Source organism: Ornithodoros turicata, chromosome 9 (assembly GCF_037126465.1).
Source record: "Ornithodoros turicata isolate Travis chromosome 9, ASM3712646v1, whole genome shotgun sequence".
Lineage (NCBI taxonomy): Eukaryota > Metazoa > Arthropoda > Arachnida > Ixodida > Argasidae > Ornithodoros > Ornithodoros turicata.
Window position 1 is genome coordinate 15,362,423 of NC_088209.1, and position 22,882 is coordinate 15,385,304.

Here is a 22,882-nt window from a genome sequence, read left to right on the forward strand (position 1 = left end):
TGCACCACTGCATGGGTAATGCAGTTCCAATAGCAAGAATGATGATGACTACGGCACTGGATGACAAGCAATGGATGAAGTCGTGAATGAACCTCAAAAGGTGTAGAGCCTCACATGGCATCGGCGGTAATGTTGACTTTGGAAAAGCTTCTGACGGGAAGCTGTGTCAATTTAGAGCTAGATAAAACGCTTTTGTGCTCGCAACAAACACGAAGGTTCAGCAGTGTCTTACTTGTGCTGTTCTACTTTGTTGACGCGATTCTGACCGGCAGTTTTACGAAAGCTTCTTTTTAACGATAGCTCTAATATAAGAATCGGATTTCGCAGTCACGTCCATATATGTGAGTCACGTCACTTCATGTGAGTCACGTCACTTCATATCAATCATTTGATAACCTGTTCCCACATAACCCACAAACAGAGCTTTGAAAGCATGTCTACTTTGATGCCTTTGAAGACGAGGAAGCACAAGCCGTTCCTGGAATGTCCCTTTGTATTCCGTGTTTTTTTTATTAAAACTGAATAAGGAAAAATTTACCTGGCTTGTGTTTTTCGGCGTTTCTCGATTAAAACCGAAAACGCGAAACCCTAGTTATAATCTATCTGCTACGTTGTTGGGGATAACCTGACCACACAAGGTGAGAACGTAACCATGCTTCACGCAGCATGACCACCTCCTTCCCTTTCCCCCTAATGTTGAGGGGAAACTCCTGTATCACGTGGGTTACCTTACCCGCTTGCCGAGAATTGCAAACGACCGCGACTGACTACCATTTACCATTATGCGTCGCACCATTTCGGCTGTACAGCTTCTGCCACCATTTTCACGTGTTTTTCGCATAGCGTGTGAATGTGCCTTCCCAAAAGTTACATGCCCAAAGAGCGAGTGGGCAGAAATGGCCTGTGTGTCAGTGCAGACAAATGCCTTTTGTCAGGGTGGGATTGCACCCCCCTCCCGTCAATGCACCCGGAAAAGTGAAATACTCCATCATTAGGTTGATGATTTGTTTTCCCTTGCAGGCAATAAATAATCTAATTTCACGCTGATAATTTGTTGTATTTATGTTTCTCATAAATTTACGTATCCACGTCCCCCCCCCCCCCCCTTCCCCGCGAGCCTAGAAGGGGTCCCCGACGCATGCATGGTTGAGAACCACTGTCTTAGACTAAAAGCATCTTTGAGTATTGGAAGTACAGTTGAACCTCTCAATAACAAATGTCTAAATTAATTAATGAATAATTAATTAACTAAAGCCTCTGTTTTACAAGGAATTTCCGTCACTCGTACACGCCCCCATAGACGCCGATGTATTTTTGCGGTAAAAAAGCAGTAGACATGTGCACCACCAACGTCGGTAATTTTCGGTACGCAGACCCTGTTGCAAAACTGGCGTGCGGGCCTCTTCCCACCTGTTTTCGGACACGAAAACGCGCATTGCTGGCCTCTCTCGAAGTATAATTTGCTTATTGCTTGATGTCGATGACAGTAGGTCGCGGTTTTGTGCCGTTTCTTACTTTTTTTTTTTCGTTCACGCCGCTGACGCCGACGGAGGTAAAATGGGCATGACGCTGCCGGTCAAGTTCCGTCAGCGCAAATGTCCACGTTAGAGCCCTGCGCGGATGAGATTTTTTGCATCCGCATCCGACCCGCATCCGTGCACACGTTATCCGCGTCCGATCCGCATCCGCAGCATACACAACAGTTTACACCGCATCCGATCCGCTGAGCAAAACGCGCCATCCGCATCCGATCCGCAAAATCCGCAAGTTTCGTTGGGCGCGTAACGACCGCAGGAATCATATGTTGGTATAATTTCGGATGCCTCCATGCTGTCACGGAAGGACTCACGACGACAAGCAAAGGTGAACCTATCAACAAACGCGATATGGAGAGACTTCTGCAACGCGCGGAACGCTACCTCGCCGGTGCTCGCGTGGTTCGAGATGCCAGAATGCCTCCTCTCCTGTCTTGGCCGTGCATGGTCAAAGGTGAACCCGAGCATGCGCTCGCTGTCGGCGCGCAATAGAAAGAAATTGCTGGTCGAAAAATTACAGCACGCGGTATATCCGCATCCGATCCGCTACCAATCCGCTGCTTTCACATCCGCGTCCGATCCGCATCCGACCTCGAGCCATTCGCATCCGATCCGCACACCGCAGGAAGTGCTAAATTTTCATCCGAATCCGCAAGTATTTTGCGGATATCCGCGGATATCCGCTTCCATCTGCGGATGGTGCAGGGCTCTAGTCCACGTGATGTGTACCCATTTCTCGTTCTCGTTTCGTTTCCGGAATTGTGCGTCATGAGTGCAAGTAGAAATGTCTACACGCAAGTGCACAGGAGAAAGCAGTATGGGCATGTTTCTCTGGGCCAGGTGGCGCGAATGAGCGGCAACGTCAGCGCCCCAAATTATGCAACACGCGGTAGTTTAGCAGACGACGCGGCACTTTCAAATACACGTTCTCGAGTTGTTCGCACTTTTCAAGAAGCACCGCTTTTTCTGTGGATTTCCTACAGGTTTTGTAGCTTTCCTTGGCACCATACCGTTTGAACCACCATGCAAAACCCGCTGATGAAACTACCTACTGTTGGGATCCGTGGCCGTTTGGGCCCAAAATGGCGCTGTGCAAACTTCACTGCAACAGCCCTAGAGGCCAGCCGGAGTTACGAAAGTTACGAACTCTCCAAGCGATATTGTGCATAAATCACGTATTGCCTAGCTTTATGTTATAAATAAGGCTCAATATTTTGTGCCCTTCATAGCTTGCCACCTGTTTGATGACAAATGGCGTTTTGCGGTACGCGCGGCGAAGGTAGTGGCGGCGGCCATCTTTGTTTCACTTGGCGTGTTCCATTTAACAAATTTCTCTATTTAACGAAACAATTTACAAATGCGTTATAGTGAAATGTCAACTTCAAGTGAGTGATGCAACAGATGTGTTTAGTAGAGGCAAAGATGCAAATTCATTGATGATCCAGACTAACGTAATGTCACAGTTTTATGGCTCAGCAGCGTTGTCTTCAGCACAAACATAACGAAAGGTGAGAGGGAAAAACGACGGCAGCGACGAGGTTGCCGTTGCACCCCCGTCTACGGCAGCAATCGTTGCTCCGGTGACTACGCCGATGAATGCAATCGAGGATAATGTTACACTCACTGAAATTTGCTACAGTACTTTGCTGCGCGCTCGTGCTGCAAAGCAGACACGTTTAGATACCGTATACACTCGCATAATTTGTGCACCCCCACTTTTTCACTAAAAAGTTGTGAAAATGAAAATTTGCGTAATTTGCGCACTCCTACTTTCGTGTGCGACATTATCGCGTCATCCCGCGACTGGTATTTATTTAAGGCTGGTATTTCTAACAACCTCGATGGTACAGATGCACTGTACCGTGCAATGCAATGCAAGCAATGACTCTCCCTTTGGTGGAGGAGATAAGATCAAAGGGATTACATGGCAGGGAACCTCATCTCTGTTTCCACTTTTTTACCCCCCCGGCACTAATAAACCGCGAAGCTGTGTGACATCGCAGTGGCTTAGGAGAACAACGACCAGAACACGTGGAGGGAACATACCAGGAAAACTTCTCGAAACATTACATGTCAGCGTTCCGCAAGGTGGCTTCACCTAACGCATGCGTGCTTTAGGAGAAGCTCGCTTTAGAAAAAAGTGTGGAAAGCACGTGCTGGGCCTTTTTGAATCATCTTGGCAATTTTGGCAGCATTGGCCAAAAACGAAGAGAAAAAATCGTTACGACCGACCTCTTTCAGTGACAGTAATGGAAAATGAACAGTCACTGTCTATCATATTGCCTAAATTTTTCTTTTTGTGTAATTCTTCTGACACCAATTTCGGACCATACGAATGTTTTCTGCTACCACGTGGGATTCGTATCATCGAGATCTTTTCACATCTTTTAACAGATTTTGCGCACGCTTTTCAAGTCATCTTGTTAATGACTCGCGTAATTTGCGCACCCCCAACATTTGCGTCATTTTTTTATATAAAGAGTACATACGGTACTCTTTTCAAGTCAGTTTGAACGTTCTGAGTGAAGGCTTCAGAAATAAAGCGGATTTATGTCGTTCACCACAATTTTGGACTGCCCCATATTTCGGACTGATTTCGTGGCTCCCAGGAGCCTGAAAAATCGATTGGTGACTGTATCACATTTTGTTGCAACGAGGCTTGACTGTATAATTCCAGAGAGGGACGTCTTGTTGAAGGAAAAGGTGCTGTCATTGGAAGCTGAATCTGTCAAACAGTCAACCGCAGGTTGCTTTTTCATTTGTCTTTGTGAACAAACAATTTATGACTTTGTACGAACATTGCGTTTTGCTGGCCTGAGTTTAGAACACGTAGAATGCGAGTTCAGAGATTTCTTTATTGCAGCCAAAGCGTGCTCAGCAGCCAAAACCATGCCCAGCACTAAGCAACACTATGACAAGAATTTGAAAGGTGTGTTTGAAATGAAAATGATGGCTGTATAAACGAAGATAGCTGAGACGAAAGTGTTGACAACGTCGAGCTTAACCAGAGTACCAATGATACCACGTAATCCCCCTGCTACCATAAAATATTTTTACTTTGGAAGCATCGTTAAGCATTTGCAGTATGTGTAGAACAAACGGAATTAACTCAATTTTGGAGGCCCAGTACCCAAATTTTGCACTGTCATGTTTCTACCACGAACTAACTAGGTTATTGAGACCATGCCATCAGCACCCCTTCCCAGTGCCGCACTGAAGGCTTGCCGCGGCGCTGCCCATCAGCCTAGTTATTGCTTCCTCGATTCCTACAATACTTTGTACTTCAACTTACCTTAGCATTTTTGTACAAGCGGTGAATGTCCCATGGGAGAATTCTTTCTAAAGTTGATTATCATAATCATTCTACGTATTTTCGTAGGAGCTGTTGCTGTCGTCTGCTACGGTAGTCGTACGTCTGCTTCTGTGCGTTCAAAATTCAAATTTCCATTGTCAGATCACGATGTAGAACGCGCGGCATGATGTGAAGCGATCCTAGCGGATCATTCGGCTGCAGATTACGACATCGTCGTTATAATCTAGTAGCTCGTGGTTTCTACCCACCAAATTTTGCAAAACAAGTATTTCCCCACCCCAAAAAATGAGACCAAACTCATCAACGCTCATTCCAATGAGGTACGACTCTACACAGAAGCACGCAGTTGCAAATACAGTCAAACCTCGTTACAACGAAACGCGATATAACAAAATTCGCGATAGAGCAAAATAATTTGGATTCCCCAGCAGAGGGCCATAGAGAAATGTATTTTAACTCCCGCTACAACGAAACGCTTTTTTAGCCGCCGCCTCGATACTGCAAAAGAACGAGACAAGGTTTAGGACCCCAAACATAAGACTTTAGGGTCACGAAAACAAAGGGCGCAAGGAGGGCCTGTTCCCGCGGCACACAATATGGAGAAAGCTGGAGAGGTTTTGGTACAAACAATGTATGTACTTCGTATGTATTTCGTACAAACAATGTATGTACTTCGTATGTATTTCGTACAAACAATGTATGTACTTCGTATGTATTTCGTGCAAACAATGTATGTACTTCGTATGTATTTCGTACAAACAATGCATGACACCGCATCTCCTAGGCTTGACGCAGACGCGAATAATCTGTTATTTTACGCGAGAATAAAATGCCGTAGGTGCCCTTCGGCGCTGTATTTGTAGTCGTCGTCATTTTTCACGAAAAACCTTTCCGCACCGTAGCGGGAGTTATCAACACTACGTACAGCGTGCGCCCTCGCCATTCGTGACCTTCAATTCAGTACAACGAAACGTTCGATACAACGGAAGAAATTGCGGTCGCCGTGAGTTTCGTTGTATCGAGGCTCAACTGTACTGTGTTAGGACATACGCAACATATCCACTATGCAGGCAACCAGTAGGAAAAGAAATGCAAGTGTGCAAGCAAATACCTTCGCATAACGAGAAAATGCTTGACAAGCGTAACGAGACTTACTTGGTGAACCCAATGAAGTCCTCATGATTCGTATTCATGTAGGCCAATTCTACTTCTACCAGCCAAGATATCTGATGCTTCGCCGTGTTTTCCCGTTCTCGTACGTGGCACGTGATGATGCGTTCAGTCTCTTCTCTCAAGCGGGGATATCGGCTCATCTAGGGTTAACATGCACACAGTTAAGGCTATACTCTCACGTTTTATAAATCCTGCGAGACCACTCACTCCTACGTTTCAGCAAGTGCAGTCGCCGTCCGATTTTTCGGATTCAGCAGGGATCGCGCAAAAGTCCGAATAATCGATAAGTCCAAAAAAAAACTAATTTCGCTTCGAAATAAACTTTACTAAGCCCTAGTAGGCTGGAAAAATTTGTCGATGCTTTCCTAACGCGCTTCCAGCTCTGCCTGATAACAACAGTTTCTATTTCCCGAAGCGACATTTCGTCAACGTACACTGTCAGAGGCACCGCGGTCATCAAGTCCGCAAGTCGGCTTCACCTATCGCACGCGTGCTTTAGGTGAAGCTCGCTTTACAGCGCTGTCGCGTGACTCGCTGGCGGACAGCACGTGCTGGGCTACGACAGACTTCTTCTACTCAGAGGAATGGAAAATGAACAATCATCACTGCCTATTTTTTTGTCTCAATACTTTAGTTGGTTTATTTCTTTTGATACGAATTTCAGATGATACCAATATTTTCCATCACCCGGGTTGGGCAAACAGAGACCCAAAATATCGAGTGACGGAGCTGCACGGCCTCCGAAATTTTGGACGTTCTTATACATTAACTCTATGGGACCCGCGGCCGTTCCACGAATGAGCCCGAATAGTCGAGCATGTCCGAAAAATCGGTCGGCGACCGTAGTGAAATTCCAAAGCACAAGCAAGCTCCAAAAAGCACCAGTATCGAGTACACAGACGAACATGAACGAGAACAGTCAGTGAATTCATCGCAGTAAGAAATCGGGCGAGATGGCACGAATCTAATATTACAAAGAAGCACTCAAAACATACACCCCCCCCCCCCCCCAACCTAAAAAGAGCACAGTCCGACCACTTGGCCATTCACTGTCGAGATTGTGGTTGTACCCAGTTTGTAATTCGATTCGCAGTGCAGGTGAAATATTCGTAAACTTTTTGCAATGGAAATTTTGCTATTCGCGCAGCTCTATAAAATATAACAACAATGTGTTTCACAAACAAAAAATGTCCAATGGCTATCCTAACGTGCCAAAGTATTTCTGTTCTGAAATAATCACGGCTGTCAGCAGTGCTACTGAAATAGGCATCCTGTCCTGCACTAAGGGTCACGTAATAGGTACAGCTAGCGTCAAAGTTAAGTTGAACAGTGCTCCAGCCTGCGAAGCGGGAAGGGGGCCACCCTGGCAGTGCCTTGCAGAAAACAATGCCTCCGTAAGGAGGACCACCCCCTCTAACCATAAATAGATGACCAAAACACCCTCCGCCGTTACTTCTACAGAGCCCCACCGGGGCGCCGGAATGGCGTTTGTGTTAACTCTGACGCGAGCTGTACAATCGCACTAAGCGTAATGTAATAGGTACAACATCGTACGTAGCGTGACGTGCACACAAAACGCTACTGAAATATAGTAGCCGACTGATTTTCTGGACTCGACGGTGACCGTAAAAAAAGACCGTATAACACAGCAGTCGGAGAAACCCGACGATCACTAAATTCAACATTATTTCACCACAGCTGTACCAAATAAGTTTATAATTGTGCGCTGCCGCATCTGGATTGCTGAATTTGCGCAAGCATCATAGGTTCATCTCACATTTGAAGAAGGAGGAACCAGAGACACGGAGGAGATTGGGACGGACACAACAATTCTCAAACACACTCACTTCTCAAACACACTCAATCTCACATATTTGACAATAGTGACAACACGTTCACCATCCCTGCGGTCGATGATTGTGGTCCGTTGCGGATGGTCAGGATGATGGTCTGCAGACTCTGACTCACTTTATGGCTGAATAATTTACTGAACAGACGTGCCCATGGTGTCAACATGGCGTCAACAGCTGACAAACAGCGACAGCATGCACAAAACAAAAACTTGGGAGGCCGTCCCTACTCCCGAAAGTGTCGCCGCGGTGTCACCCAAAAGGTAAAGTTACTAAGTTTTGGAGCAGTCTCGTCTAGGATTCCAATTGCCAATCCAATCCAAGTGCGCAATCCAAAATGGTGGTTTCAAAGTGCCGAAAATGGTGGAGTTGGTGCTTCTCTGCATGCGTTTTGGTCTGGAAAATCGAACCTCCAGACTTCAATCCGTCCGGAAAAACAGACGCAAAATGTATTAGTAATCCTATGGCAAAGGTCACCGTTCCCCGTGAGAGTTCAAGTAATCATCGTCCAAAAAATCATTCGGCTATAGGGTTGCCACCTTTCGTAGTGAAAAATACCGGCTGAGGGAGAGGAGGTGGAATAGAGGGAAAGGAGGAAACGTTCGCGGGAAATGGGAAGTAAGTGAGGGGTGGACAGTATACAGAGAGAGAGAGAGAGAGAGAAAGAACGAGCATACTGGCTCGAGACAACAATGATGATAATAATGAATAACTAAGAAAAGGACTAGTGACTACGGAGCTGGATCTGTGCTCCAGATTTACCGTATTTTCACGCGTATTAGCCGCACCGCAGATAAGCCGCAGGGCTCGTTTTTAGATACATTTTGAAAATGTTTTTGCAGATAAGCCGCACTCGCAGATAAGCCGCGGGCAATACGAGACGACTGATTTGTGCGACAAAGGAGACCATAGAGAAGGCCATAAACCCTGTGGTCCATACTCCGGGATCGGCACAGTGTACAACAGAGGAGGTCAGTTCTGGAGTTCTACCAAGATCGGATTGTGCCCTTGTCGGGTGTTTTTCGTGGACTGATGGATCAATGATCTTCCAGAAGACGTGAATCACTGTCACCACTTTCCTTAAAGCTGCTTGGGGGAATGCACCAGGAAGATCAATCTACTCGAATGTGGACCCGTCCCCGTTACGCACTGTTCGTGCATCGGCAGGGCAGTGCTGTTCCAGAGACACTGTCGGCCCTTTCGTTAAAATCGGCGTATGGGGAAAATACCAGGAAAAAATAGTCATCAGTTAAGCCGCACCGGTGGATAAGCCGCAGGGTGCCCGTGAGAAAAAAAAATCGCGCATAAGCCGCGGCTAATACGCGTGAAAATACGGTATTCAAGCTGCAGTGGAATGTTAAAAGGAAAACCCCGTAAAAGCCCCTATGAAAGGTGTTGAGCCACAAATACCGGCAAAAGACTGCCGGTATCACCTTCCTACCGGCAACCGGCAGAGAGAGCAAATAACGGGCCGTGCCAGTATAATACCGGCCTGGTGGCAACCCTTTTCGGCTACTGTACTGCAATTAGCTACATGTAGAGCTTGAAGTTTTCGGGAAATATTTTTTTCTAAATTCGGGGGGTTAAAATCGGGCAAATAAACATGTACTCTAAATTCGTGCGAATTCGGGTGAAAAGACTTCCAGTATACTAAATTCAGGAAGAAATCGGGCTCAGTTACTCAAACTGTACTGGTGTGGTACAAAGGGTGGTGTAACCGCATTTGCGACCAAACAAGTTAGTGCGTATTCCTACAGACGTCTCAGTGATGGCAATTTGCCGGGTAAAAAACGCGTTTCACCCTAAAGGGGCAACCTAAAACCCTAAAACTTCAGGCTCTAGTTACATGTAGGCGAGATGGTGTAAACAGTGACGTAACATGCCTCTGCAAAGCTTACATGCAACGGCTTTACGTGACAAGAGTAGAGAGAGAGAAAATGTGAAGAGAAAGAAACAGGCGTTACTTTTTCAGCGCATCGGCGGATGACATTGCCGAGCTCTGCAACAACCAGGTCCACACACTTGATGGAGGGCTCCTTCAGCTTGGCGATCTGTTTCTTCACGATGGCTTCGAATGCCATGTCAGGCGTGAATAGCCCCACCCGGATGCCATGAGTGTTCCGGATTGCAAACGCTATCTCCTTGCGCAGCTCCTTCTCATCAAACTCCATCTGCACCAAAAAAAAAAAAAAATGCTCACAGCTTCCTCTAGCCCATACAGTGCCGCTGTGGTATCGAGCCAAGCAGTGTATAAAAAAAAGGGATGAAAGGATAAAAGGGATGAAGGGATAAAAAAATGGGACCTGGCTATACCTGAAGCTCCACCCACTTTTTCAGCTCTCAGGCAAATCATGAGCCAAGGTACAGCTCGTTATTAATCTACTGGATGCTGGATGGATATGCCCAGCGACCTATAGACACAGTCGATTTTGCGGACACTTTTATCACCACCATCTAGATGGAGAGAGCCATCGTGGAAGGATGCTGAACGGCAGAACCACACGCTAGCAGAACTGAACAGCGAGCACAACCGCTTTTTGGTACAGAGACGGCTATCTGTATAACTGTTTGATAACGAATCATAAGTGGATGGAATAAAAACGGGCAAAGATGCGCATGTAAATAAAATTCGGATATTCAAAGCAAAATTTTACTAAATTTTACTGAAACTGTATCTTACATCACTCATTTTTGTTAACATTTTCTTGAGATCAAGGGTACGACGATGACAAAACATTCGTTTAACGTAAGCGTCGATACTTGAGCGTCAGATGATCTTCAAGATACTTACAAAGGAATATATATACTTACAGAGTGGAATCAAAGTGATACGCAAACAAATTTTGTAACCAAAACCAAGAAGGGTCGCAATAACAAAGTTTGGAAACGACTGCCCTACGGCATTCAGCAATCAATCCGTCGGGAACAATCTTGCACAGCATTTTTTTCTATACGGACTCTTGTCACTAAATTTAGAAAAACACCCAGAAAAACCAGGTATGTACTCCGTGCTCCAGGGTCACGGTGCACCACAGGTATGTGCGGTGCACCGTGACCCTGGAGCACGGAGTAAGAAGACTAGGAGATCAAGCTTCACTCTCTCCCGCGAGCAGAGATGTACGAGGAGCGCGCGCTCTGCTGCCCGGCCCGCAGTGCCATCTGTTGCACGAGGACGCAGAATTTCCGAAGCATGCGGTCACGTGATACTATCACTTGTCCGGCGGCGTGACTAAAACACGCGAAAGCACGTGAATTAAACGCTAGAAAAGAAGAAGATGAAACGCCTACGCGATCATCGTGCTCCTGTCGTCTGCTCAATAGAACCGAGAGGCAAGAGAATGAAATTGTTTTCCGTTGGTTTCGTTAAACAGGAAGCGCTACGTAGTTGACAAGCCCGACCTTTACTGCCAAGACAAACATCGTTCACGTTCATCAGTTTGTCTTCGTCCGTAGAGGCTACCGTACGACTCGCGAAAAGCACTGCTTTCCCCATAGCCTTCCATGTAAAAGCGCAAAATTGAAGACAGTGCCGCCGTGCCATCTGTCGCGTAAAGCCAGCAACTGCCTTTTTTCTCTCCCCCAACGTGACAGTCTCTGGTCACGCGCCCGCGCTTGCTTCTATGGGCAGTTTCACCGCCTAGTCGTCTTACTCCGTGCCCTGGAGGCTCAACACGATCTCCGCCGCGACACCTTATTTTTCACTGAAAATATGTCTGCCTCTTATGGGCACTACACGACGCGGCTTTCCATATCATGGAGTGATGCCTGCACCCCTCTGGCTCCCAAAGGAGTTTGGGTATCCCTTGACGGTGCGCGCTTCAAATGACCTCCTTTGCAGCTTACAGCGTAAGCTGGGATCATCATTCTTGTACAAGAGCACATGTTATCTGTAGGGAGTGACTTTTTCGGGTTAAACCCAATTCCGCCCGGTTATTCCCCCACGAGCTGACCTCCGACCAATTCGGGTTAAACTCGATTTCTCCCCGAATTCCAGTCACTATGAAATCCTCAAGTGACGTTTTCACTGAAGACGAACAAAGGTCGCCACGTGTAACGCATGTAAGAATGGGTCACTTACGTTCCCAGCAATACACCCATGTGTGTCAACACAGTCTATGCCTTGGGGGTTACCCCTAGAAGGTCATGATCCCACAAAAAAAACGAAGAAGAGAAATTAGGAAAGGACTTAATAGACGAGAGGAGAAACAAAAACACCCGACAACACCCGAAGGCACCATTATCGCCCGATTTCTCCCCGAATTACGGATTTAAAAAATAGCGCCCGATTTTTACCCCCCCCCCCCCCCCAATCTGAGAAAGGCATTTAATCCGAAAAAGTCAGTCCCTAGTTATCTGTTGTGCAATGTGCTGCAGCAAAAAAAAAAAAAAAAAAAAATTGAAAATATGGAGGTGACATTCACTGGTCCTTTAATGGTGGTGTTGCTAAGACCTCAAAATGCAATAACAAAAAAATAGATATAAATAAAGACACAAAACCGGAGCAACAAACCTTGACTATTTCAAAAGGAAACCGCTCATGGAATAGACGATTTATACGAGCTCCACCCGAGAGCTCAGACGTGTTGATGGCAGCAGAGCCCGAACCTTCGATGTTGCGCTCAAAGTCCGTCTGCAGCTGCTGGATCATCCTGAAGGAAAAGGCACATTAGCCACATCTGCATGCTGTTATCAGCCTGCTTATAAATAGAGCCCGAAGTTTTTGGGAAATATTTTTTTCTAAATTCGTTTTCTAAAGAAAACTCGCATGAAGGCAACGGAGAGGGAAAGAAGAGGAGGTCCTCCTCCTCCTCCTCTTCTTCGTGGGGAAGGGGAAAGACTCGTGCAGAAGGCTTTCGTCACCCAGAGACTTCATTAAATAGAGGTGACCAAACGAATGTATCTCGTTAAATCGAGCACAGAGATACATTGGTGTCTACGGGGACATATACGAGCGACGGAAATTCTTCGTTAAAGGGAGGATTTCGTTAAATCGACGTTCGTTATTGAGAGGTTCAGCTGTAAATGTAGAGCAAATACTAGCTATGCAGGGCATTTCACGAGCTTTAATGAGAAGTGTGACGTGTAAAAATATATGATATATGTTTAGAGCCTGATGTTTTCGGGAAATATTTTTTTCTAAATTCGGGGGGTAAAAATCGGGTAAATAAACACTAAATTTGCACTAAATTTATGCAAATTCGGGTGAGAAAACTTCCATTACGCTAAAATCGGGGAGAAATTGGGCTCAGTTATTCGAGCTAACTGTAGCGGTTTGGTACAAAAGATGATGCAACTACATTTTTCTGCCAAACAAGTAAGATGGTGCATTCCTACAGACATCCCAGAGAGGGCACTTTGCCTGGTAAAAATCGGGTTTCACCCTAATGAGGCAATCTTCAATACGGGGTGCAAATTCGGGGAAGAATCGGGTAAAACCCTAAAACTTCAGGTTCTACTTATAAAGGGCTTGGGCATCACAGGCATAGCGTATACCAAAAATACAGTATGCCAAAGTAGGCTAGCCTCCCACTGTACAGCTGTCAGACAGTTACCACTAAGGCATTAAAAGTAGGGGTGTGTGAATCTGAATATTTGAAGTCGAATCGAATATCGAATCTAACGGAGGAAGAAAAGCCGAATAGCAAACCTATTATGTAATGTTCGTGCAAATTTTACATTATATGCTTTTCACACTAGAAGTTTGCAATTCGTAGTCCATGGTTCTCTTGTAATTTCTCTGGCATTAACTGTCGCAAGAGAGCCACAAAAATTCTCCTGCGGGAATCCCCTACTTTTTAATTTTACGTGACGGCGTTTCCTGCTTCTCGGGTGAGTTTACACTTACTGGGGTAATTATCTCCATTTCAAAATTTGATATCAGGCAGTGGCATGTTACACAGATGAGTCTGTGTAGCTGTTTCTGGACATCTACGGGTCACTCGTGAAATAAACCAATTGATGTCCTGCCTCAGCTTTGCAATGAACATCCTTTATCTTCGTTGTTGGAGTGTGTTTCCTGCCTGTGGAAGTTGTGCTGCTAAAATTTTGAATGTAAGGGACACCTGTAAGACACCCTTTTTGTTCCTGGGCTGCAATCATTATTTGAGAGCCTTAACTTTTTAAAGGCAACCTCCCAGACATCAAATCAACATCCCCCGCCAGCACCGCTAAAGTGCACGTGGGAGGGAGGCCGTCCCTTCCTCGGCAGAAGCATACATAAATAATTTTGGCTAACATCATCTTAAGCTGAACAAAAATGGTCTGACTGTGTTGATCTTGAAGCAATGGCTGTTTTGTAAAGCAGGCTTCACCTCATACAGGGAAGCATCGGGTGATGCCAACGTTCGGGGTGGTGTCGTTCGTATTCAGAAAATAGTCGAATATTTGGAAAATAAAATATTGGATATTTAATTAATTAATCAAATACTTCGAGTGATTGATATTAGTTTCGAATTCGAGAATTCGTATATATACACACCTCTAATCAAAAGAAAAGGCTGTACCGGTGTGAAGGCCTTCCTGCACGCAGCATTGCCAGATGGGAGCAACACCGCCTTTTCAACAATGTTTTCAGAGCACGCATGCATAGGGGCAGGCTAAGACACAGCCGGGAACATGGAAATAACGTCATTACAAAACAAATTGTGAAGTGAAACAAAGTCTTCTGTCGGCACTGTAAAATACGCACTCAGTACCGCTCTTCTGGCAAGCGTAGAAAGTCAGGCAAGTTGGCTGGAGTCCACGTTAAAGACGAGCATGCAAACGAAGATGGACTTGAACCTCTGTGCACTTGTCCATCTTCGTTTGCATGCTCATTTTTAAGATGTACTTCTTTTGTTAGTTTTTGCACCTGCCATCAAAGTGCTCAGAAGGCGGCATGGTCAAACGTCGTCATAGCGAACTTCGTTACAACAAATTTTCCGTTATTGCGAAGTTTATTTTGCATTGGGTTGGCCACACTTTATTTCTATGGAGTTATTTTTTGTACAGCAAACTAAGCTTCCCCATTTTCTGTGCGTCCATCGGTTATTGCGAAGTGGTTCACCTTGGTTTACTTCTCGGGCTAACTAATCTAATCTCGGCCTTCCGATGAATCACTAGGGGAGGCAGAGTTCCGCCCTTGCCGTACCCCTCCCCTCTCCCCACTTAATCCCACTCCCCACGGCACATGCGATTCGCTTCCTGCGTGCTTTTTGCACATCGGACATGTAAGATGCAAGACAACGTGATGACTGGCACAAACAGAAAGCTTTTGTCCTTTGAGACAAAGGAGAGACACCCGACAGACACAGCGGTTGAAATGCTGTCCAGCGCGTGGAACGACGTCATTCAGAGCAGAATAAAGTTGTTGTTGTTGTCAACCCCTCGCGGTACATCTATAACAAGATTCAGCTGTCCCAACAGATATGCGTCAACACGGTCCCTTAACTATGCCTAGGGCCTGATTTTTTCGGGTTTTATTTTTGGCCAAATTCGGGGGGTAAATATCGGGTGATATTTTTCGGGTGACATTCGGAAATTCGGGTGTATTCGGGTTAAATCCCGTTACGGCATATTCTGTCGTCAGGAATTCGGGTGTATTCGGGTGATTTTTTTTTTGTTTAATAAAAATTTGTCTTAACATGGAACTAATGTTTAGCAATGTTATCAAACTTTATTTTAATGCACGCTTACGAGTGTGCCACGCGACCCGGATGTTTTCGGGTAGATTCGGGTTAAACCTGAATTTTACAGATTTCGTTCGGGGAGGTAAATATCGGGCGGATACGGGTTTAACACTAAAAAGTCAGGCCTTAACTATGCCCCGTGTTTAGACCCGCGCCCTTCTTGGTATTGCTATCGGCCTTACATAAGCAACCGAGAGTACCGTACAGCAAACGATCCCAGGAAGAAAAAGCTTCAACTTACTGTAGCATAGCCTTGGTCTTTCGTGAGGGGTCGTCGGGGCGGAAGTTCTTGAATTCTTCCACTTCCTTCTCCATGGAAAGCATCTGCTTCTGCAGTTTGTCACGCAGACCGGGCAAGGTGTCTCGAATGTGATTGGTCAGCTGCTGGTTGAGCACCCTCTGCAGGTACGGTGTGCCCATACGGTCCGCCATGTGTCGATACGAGGGGTGGCTCAGGAAGAACTTTCGCTCTGCTTCCAGGGCTGCTTTGATGTCCTTCCTTCCTTCAATGTCCTTTTGGCTGCGGTTCACCACGCCGACATAGCCTGCAGGAAAACGTCACTGTGATCGGAGGGCGCGTTCTTCTAACCTGAGCACGCTTAGACTCGTGCTTTCAGGTTTTGTGTTTTTTGAAAATCAGGATGCACAGGCAGCCTTCAATGGACTACTGAAACAAATGGCTAGTGAGAACGCTTATAGTCAACTACTCAGGCAAGTTGACACATCACACGCTTGGTGGTGCAATGCACTTGTTCAATTGCAATTGATTTCAATTATCATAGAAGACTGCCGTGCGCAGGGTAAAATTGGGGATATTGCGTTGAAAAGCAAATTTTAGGGTGGAAAGTACTATTAACAGCTTCTTGTCTTTTAGATTAACATGAGGTGCCGAGCTGCTCTAGAAAGTAATAGTACCAATACCAGTACCAATACTACCAATACTAGTACCAATACCACCTAGAAAGGAAGCCTGATGTCTCAAATGACATGACAGAACAATCAACAGCCCGCCAATCACGACTGTGCTTCAGGAGCCGTAGCTATGGAAACGAGCCGTCATGAGCCACGTGGGCAGCCACTGGCAGCCACAAGAACCCATTCTACTGCAACTGGCTGACTTCCAGACTTTACACATCTACACGCGAAGGAGTGGGAGGAGGTGTTAAGCATGTCAAGCAGCAGTCTTGCTGCTTTTAGGCCATCCCTTGTACATAGACAGTGTAATTTACATTCGCATATCTTGAATAAATTCAATTCAATTCAGTTCTCTGTATCTAGGTGGCGCTGGATTGGCGCCACCAATCACTCAATAGCACTGAGCTGGCAGCACCGAGAGCTCTCCAGTGCCCGAATTGGTAGCTGCATTTGCACTTTGACAAGTTTGTTTTTGGCATTTTTGAGTTTCTAATCTAAGTGACAATGACGCAAATTGTGTTTACAAATAGGCCTTTACCTGAGTTAACCGCAAGACACAAGGCTCCAAGCATGCTCAGTCAAACATTTACAGCCTACCTCGTCGAAGGGGTAGGAGTTTATTTTCCAAGATTTCCCGAGCGTCCGTGCCCTCGTCCATCAGATCCAGCTTCGTAATCACACCTATGGTGCGCAGCCCTGCAAGACGGAAGACAACAAGGAGGTTAACATTCAAAAATAATATGTCGTGTGCAAAGCATTATGCCTTCAGCTTCAACGCAATTCTTGCTTTAAATAATGGTTCCCAGTCTGAACTATTTGAGCTAGATGCACCAGTGCCTAGGAATTGTTTTCGACACCACACATGTAGGCTATGAGATAACTCAAGAAGGGAGAGCTGTAGCGTAGGAAGAAGTAAGGGCGATGGGATGAATGAGTACCAAAGCAGCGACCCAAGTTGCGCAGGAATACTAACATGATATACAGTGGAAATGACGTGTGTCACTTCGTGGTTGCAGAAGCGTTGCGCTTACGCGAAAGGACAAAAACTGTGCAAGACTCCCACAATGAGCAGCCGACCTGTCCAAGCTCACTGCTAAATGAAGCCTCGTGAAAACATTAAAAACTATGAAACCTCAGCTCAACTAAATAAACAGAAAAGGAACTGAAGCTTGTTCAATGTGTTCCGAGACGCTTCCAATGCTTCTCCAGCACTTGAGAGTCTGGCTAGTGAAGTCTGTTTCTTGTCCAGTACGCGAGACGTTTTGATGTGCCCGCAGTACTTCAAGCGTGAATACACCTCCAATTATTCCTTGAATGTAGTGTGTGTAACAGCATTTCACTTGCATTAACTTGAGGAATAACGGAAGTACTACATGCAGCAGAAGAAATAGTTTCGCATATCGTATCAAGCCTACATGGAGCCTAAATTTGTACAAGAAGATCTCATACGGCAAAGCAATTTTGCAGCTCATGAGATACGGGAATGCTTATTCTAAAGGAGAAATCACAAGATGAACATGAAGAATACAAAAGAGAACCTCAAAAGACGTAAAGGCCACTCGTCGCCAATGAGCATCTATAGATGAAACAAGGTAAAAAGATGAAGCAGGGATCAAAAAAATTACAGGATGGTAATGATTGTGTAACGCGAATTTCAGCGGTAGCTGTTGTGTGTGGATGTTGACACTTTTGTTGCTGATATGTGCATAACTACTTTAGAGTGACTAGTACTGCCTTGTGATCTGTGATGTGAATGATGATGATTAGAGCCTGAAGCTTTCGGGAAATATTTTTTTCTAAATTCGGGGGATAAAAATCGTGTAAATAAACCGGTGCACTAAATTCATGCGAATTCGGGTGAAAAAAAAACTTCCAGTATGCCAAATCTGGGGAGAAATCGGGCTCAGTTACTCAAACTAACAGTAGTGGTCTGATACGGATAGTGGTCTGAGACTCGGATATTTGAAGCGAAAATTACGACAGGCTCCGTCTGAAGTGAAGATGTTGTCTTTTAGCTCCTTAATTAGATCAAAACTTGAATACGCTAGCATTGTGTGGGATCCGCACACGAAATCCGATATTGCAAAATTGGAAATGGTTCAACGTAAAGCAGTGAGATTTATTTTCGGGAAGTACTCAAGGCGGGACTCTCCTTCCATCCTTATGTCGAACGCAAATATTCCAACCTTACTGAAAAGGAGAAAAATTGCTCGTTTAAAATTTTTGTTTCAGATATTTAAGGGCAATATCAGATTAGACTCAGGATCGTTTCTTCTTCCCTTGCAAGCGCGTTCCTCACGTCATCATCATCCTTACTCCTTTAAGCCGTTATTTGCTCGTACGAATATTTTTAAAAACTCGTTTTTCGTGAAAACGATACCTGAATGGAACTCGTTGTCTTTTGATGTTGCCAACTGTACAATTAACCAATTTGAGGACGCTGTTTCCGTGTTGTGTGATTAACAATGATAGTTTTGTATATTCTTGTTATTCCCCTCCTGCTTGGGCAGTGCCCGCAGTATCATGAAATAAATAAATAAATAAATAAATAAATACAAACGGTGATGTAACTGCATTTGCTGCTAAACAAGTAAGTTGGAGCATTCCTACAGACATTCCAGTGAGGGCAATTTGCCGGGTAAAAATCGGGTTTCACCCTAAAGAGGCAACTTTCAATTCGGGGTGCAACTTCGGGGAAGAAATGTGTAAAACCCTAAAACTTCAGACTCTAATGATGATGAGCAGAGCTGGGACTAGCGGGACAAAAATACTAAAATCGGGGCAAAATTGGGACCAGAAACGCTGAGAAATCGGAACACTTTCCAGGACAACAGGCCCATCCCTGAGCATGTATAAACTGCTTTTATTAGCTTCGAATTATTCTAACTCGTTTTGCATCACTGAAACCAAAACCGAAACAGAGGGTTTTGTAATACAGCCACAGCGATTTTCCCCAGAACCTTCCCCGTTTACAGCTACCCCTGCTACAGCAGTGAAGCCGTGTTGGACTGACAAGAATGTAAGGCAATCCCGTAGTAATACCTGGAATGCTAATCACACAACACCTGTCATTTTATCATAATTAATGTCGGTATGACACAGAGAAAAGGAGAAAGCATAAAACATCCAGCGCGACATAAAATGTCTCATACCTTGAATTTCACTGTTGTGAGGTGAGACTATGCTATGCATGCCTCTCGTGTGGAAATCCTTTAGTGTCGTTAGAGTTCTAGCACACACATGCAGTACTTCGGAGTGAGCACTAGCACACACACACACAAAATCCGGTTCACAACTAAATGCATCGACAGTTAATTTCCACATGACATGGCATTTATGATCTTTCATGTGGATGCCCCTACTGATTTCCTCCCGCTACTGGATTACCACAACGAACGGCGCTGTATGTTTCAGCTGATCCCATTTAAGCTCCCACTACTGTAGGTTCTTTGCACAGTGTGTGCTTTTTGGTGCCCATGATAATTTCCGAAATTAGTGTAGTGCCTCTACGCTGGCTTGTGCCGCTCCCACAGCAGTGATTTATCCAGACACCCCTCACCCCCAAATATCTGGTGACACCCCCTTAACATTTTTTCCCTGTGTACCCCGTAGAGGGACACCTGTGTTATATCAGCTTTAGATACATGTCACCAATGCTACTCTACGCTGTTAATAATCACCCCCCCCCCCCTTTCCAATTTTTTAAACACCCGGTGTTTGCACAACCAGCAAGAACTCACACGAGTATGTAGTCAGCAAATGGTCAAAGACATTAACAACAAAAAACGGTTTCACCTTACACTGGCAATTACTTTTGCTACTAACGAAGTAAAGGTGATTATTTTGGTATCCCTCGATTTATTTTTCTTTTGTGGGTCTAGGTTGCCATTTGTATTGGCACTACAAGTGATGATAAGTTCTGTAGTAATGGTGCATGAGCTGATATGTGATGCCAGCAAGTAACACAAAGGCACCACTATATGTTGCGAAAACCCTATTCTATAAGCTGTGCGTGGGGAGAAGGCGCTGTGTGCATTACTGCACTTGTGTTTTGGGTCCCCTAGTTTGGGTCTCAAGCACCACATAAGCCCTCCATGATGATGTGCTCACTTATTATTATTATTACCATTATCACCAGTACATGTATCCATGCTGACAAGTCTGATTGTTAATGCTCCGCATCAATGGACCTGTTTCACACAAGCCTCACATCCCTAGCGGCTCTCCAGCAAACCACCCTTTGTCAATTTTTTTTTTATTGAGAGGTAACAAATTCGTTCTTTCACAGATTTTCTGGGGAAAACAAGCAAGCACACACAAAAAAAACGTGTCTCGCATTTCAGATGAACAAGAGACTACTGAATGCACAGTGCTGAGCATTCTCAGACACCTTTATTGGTGGCTGAATTAGAACTTTGCCAAGTTCCTTTTCAGGTTTTACTCCACGTGACAATGATGCAAACCAGGGGGTAAAAAACGGGTTTTGCTGCGTTTAAGGCTCTAAGCATAGAGCATCAAAATCGTTTTTTTTTTTTTGGAGTTGCTCTGGTGAGTTCTCAAGACGCCCCCCAAACATCACCACTCACATCCGTCTACACCTAGTGAATCAGCGCCGCCTGCTGAATACGGAGGTAGCCTTGTCCAGCGCTCCTGATATCATGGTTGCCGCACAAGCAGTTGTGAAAAAGGTCCACCGACAGCTTCCGTGTGAGAACGCTAGTGTTGCCACGAACGAAGGACCAAGAACCGTCAAACTGCTAGTATGTTAGCTCTGCATTGTACACACCGCGCTGCATGCCACACACTGAGCAGACCTGACGGATCCACCTCTCGACAGAGCTGCAGCGCGTCTGAGGTGGCTATGTCCTGTGTCGCCGGCGTCACGGCCAGCAAGATCGTGTTCTCCCGCGAGGCGTAACTCAACACCAAGTCGCGCAGCCTGGCCGAGATGTCCGGAGGCTGACTCCCGACGGGAACCTTTGTCAGTCCAGGCAGGTCGATCAGTGTCAAGTTGAGGACTTCCTCCACCACAAAGAAAAGAGAGAGAAAGAGAGGAAAAAAAAAAAGTGAGATTAATACACACCTTCCGGATCCACCTCCTTGGCAAGTTTCAGCGCGTCCGAGGTGGCCAAGTCCTGGTTGGCCGACGTGACGGCCAGAATGAGACAGTTCTCCTTGCGGATGAAACCGAGGATCATCTCACGTATCAGGTTCTCAATGTCCGCAGGCTGGTCACCGACGGGGACCTTAGTCAACCCCGGAAGGTCGACCAGGGTCAGGTTAAGCACTGCGGACGGAGGAGGTAGATGGGGGTGGAAATTCAAGCGGTTAGGGGACCTTAGTGGATAAATGCACTCGCATGCACAGTACGAACCTTATTGCGTACACTAAAACTAGTAGGTTACTGTCACGGCACCAGAAAAGGAGGAGAGCTGTAGCTGAAACGTTTTTACCAGAATGCCTGTCTTGGACTGCTTCATTTTGGACTATTTTACAACTCGCGATACTATTTCCATGGTTCCCACTGAATTTTGAAACAAAAATTCTGGGGTCTTTCCAAGGCCCTTTTGTGGCTCAGCCATCGCCTTGCCTGGGACATAAAACAGTTTATGACTAAGTACAGGTATCACACGAAAAAATATGTGGGGACCGCACGATAGTGACGACTCCAGAATGTTAGCGATCGTATGATGGAAAGGGAGGTTTGCGAGTACAGGTCCCGACAAAAGTTTACGGAACATGCGAGCGATGCATTTTTTCCCCTCGGTGCGGCACCCAGTCGGCGAGCGGAAACGGGATAGTTCACTCATTCAGAAGGGTGGGAGAGCGCGCTGGTACCAACAAACCGCGGTAGTTTCCGTATGGCTTGGACGAAAGGTGGTTTGAATTGGTGTCAGTGCCGGCGCACTCCATCACCCCTCTGAACGGGTGAACAAGCCCGCTTGAGTGTTCTGTAAGCTTTTGTCGGGACTTGTACAACGTAGGGCTCCATGCATTTCGTACATTTCTGTTTCCGCTGCCGATTCCTATTGCAATGAGTGCTAACCATGGTGTCGAACTGAAAGGTTTTTCGTTCCAGGTTTTGTTTCGGTTCAAAGAAAACGGTTCGGTTCTGGTTCATATATTCACATATTTTCGGTTTCTCTCCGGGGTGCGAAATTCTGTTTTCGGCTTTCATTCAGTTCCGGTTTGCGCAAAAATAATGCTGTTGTTGTTGTTGTTGTTTTCGGTTTTCAGTTCAGGCTTTCAGTTTGCTCCGGAACCCCAGTGCTAACACCTGTGATTTTGAATTTATAGTTCTGGCTTTGAATAAGTAGAACTTGCACTAACAGCCCCATGAGAATAAGAAAAAGACACAAAATCAACGGTTTTCAAGAACTGCGGAAAATTACAAAGTGTTCCAGGCCTTGAAAATTGTATTTTTATATT

General features: G+C 45.5%; 1 protein-coding gene across 5 annotated transcripts in view; it reads right to left on the minus strand.

Annotated features, from left to right (window-relative positions):
* LOC135368176 (dynamin-like) overlaps positions 1 to 22,882 on the minus strand; it is a 67,251-nt gene that overhangs the window by 30,776 nt on the left and 13,593 nt on the right. For all 5 annotated transcript variants that reach the window (XM_064601301.1, XM_064601299.1, XM_064601300.1 and 2 more), the window contains exons 4-9: positions 21,537 to 21,740; positions 17,051 to 17,149; positions 15,780 to 16,083; positions 12,382 to 12,520; positions 9,836 to 10,042; positions 6,004 to 6,161 (exon numbers count right to left, since the gene is read on the minus strand). In XM_064601301.1, the coding sequence (XP_064457371.1) occupies positions 6,004 to 6,161; positions 9,836 to 10,042; positions 12,382 to 12,520; positions 15,780 to 16,083; positions 17,051 to 17,149; positions 21,537 to 21,740 (1,111 nt within the window). The remainder of the gene's footprint in view (positions 1 to 6,003; positions 6,162 to 9,835; positions 10,043 to 12,381; positions 12,521 to 15,779; positions 16,084 to 17,050; positions 17,150 to 21,536; positions 21,741 to 22,882) is intronic.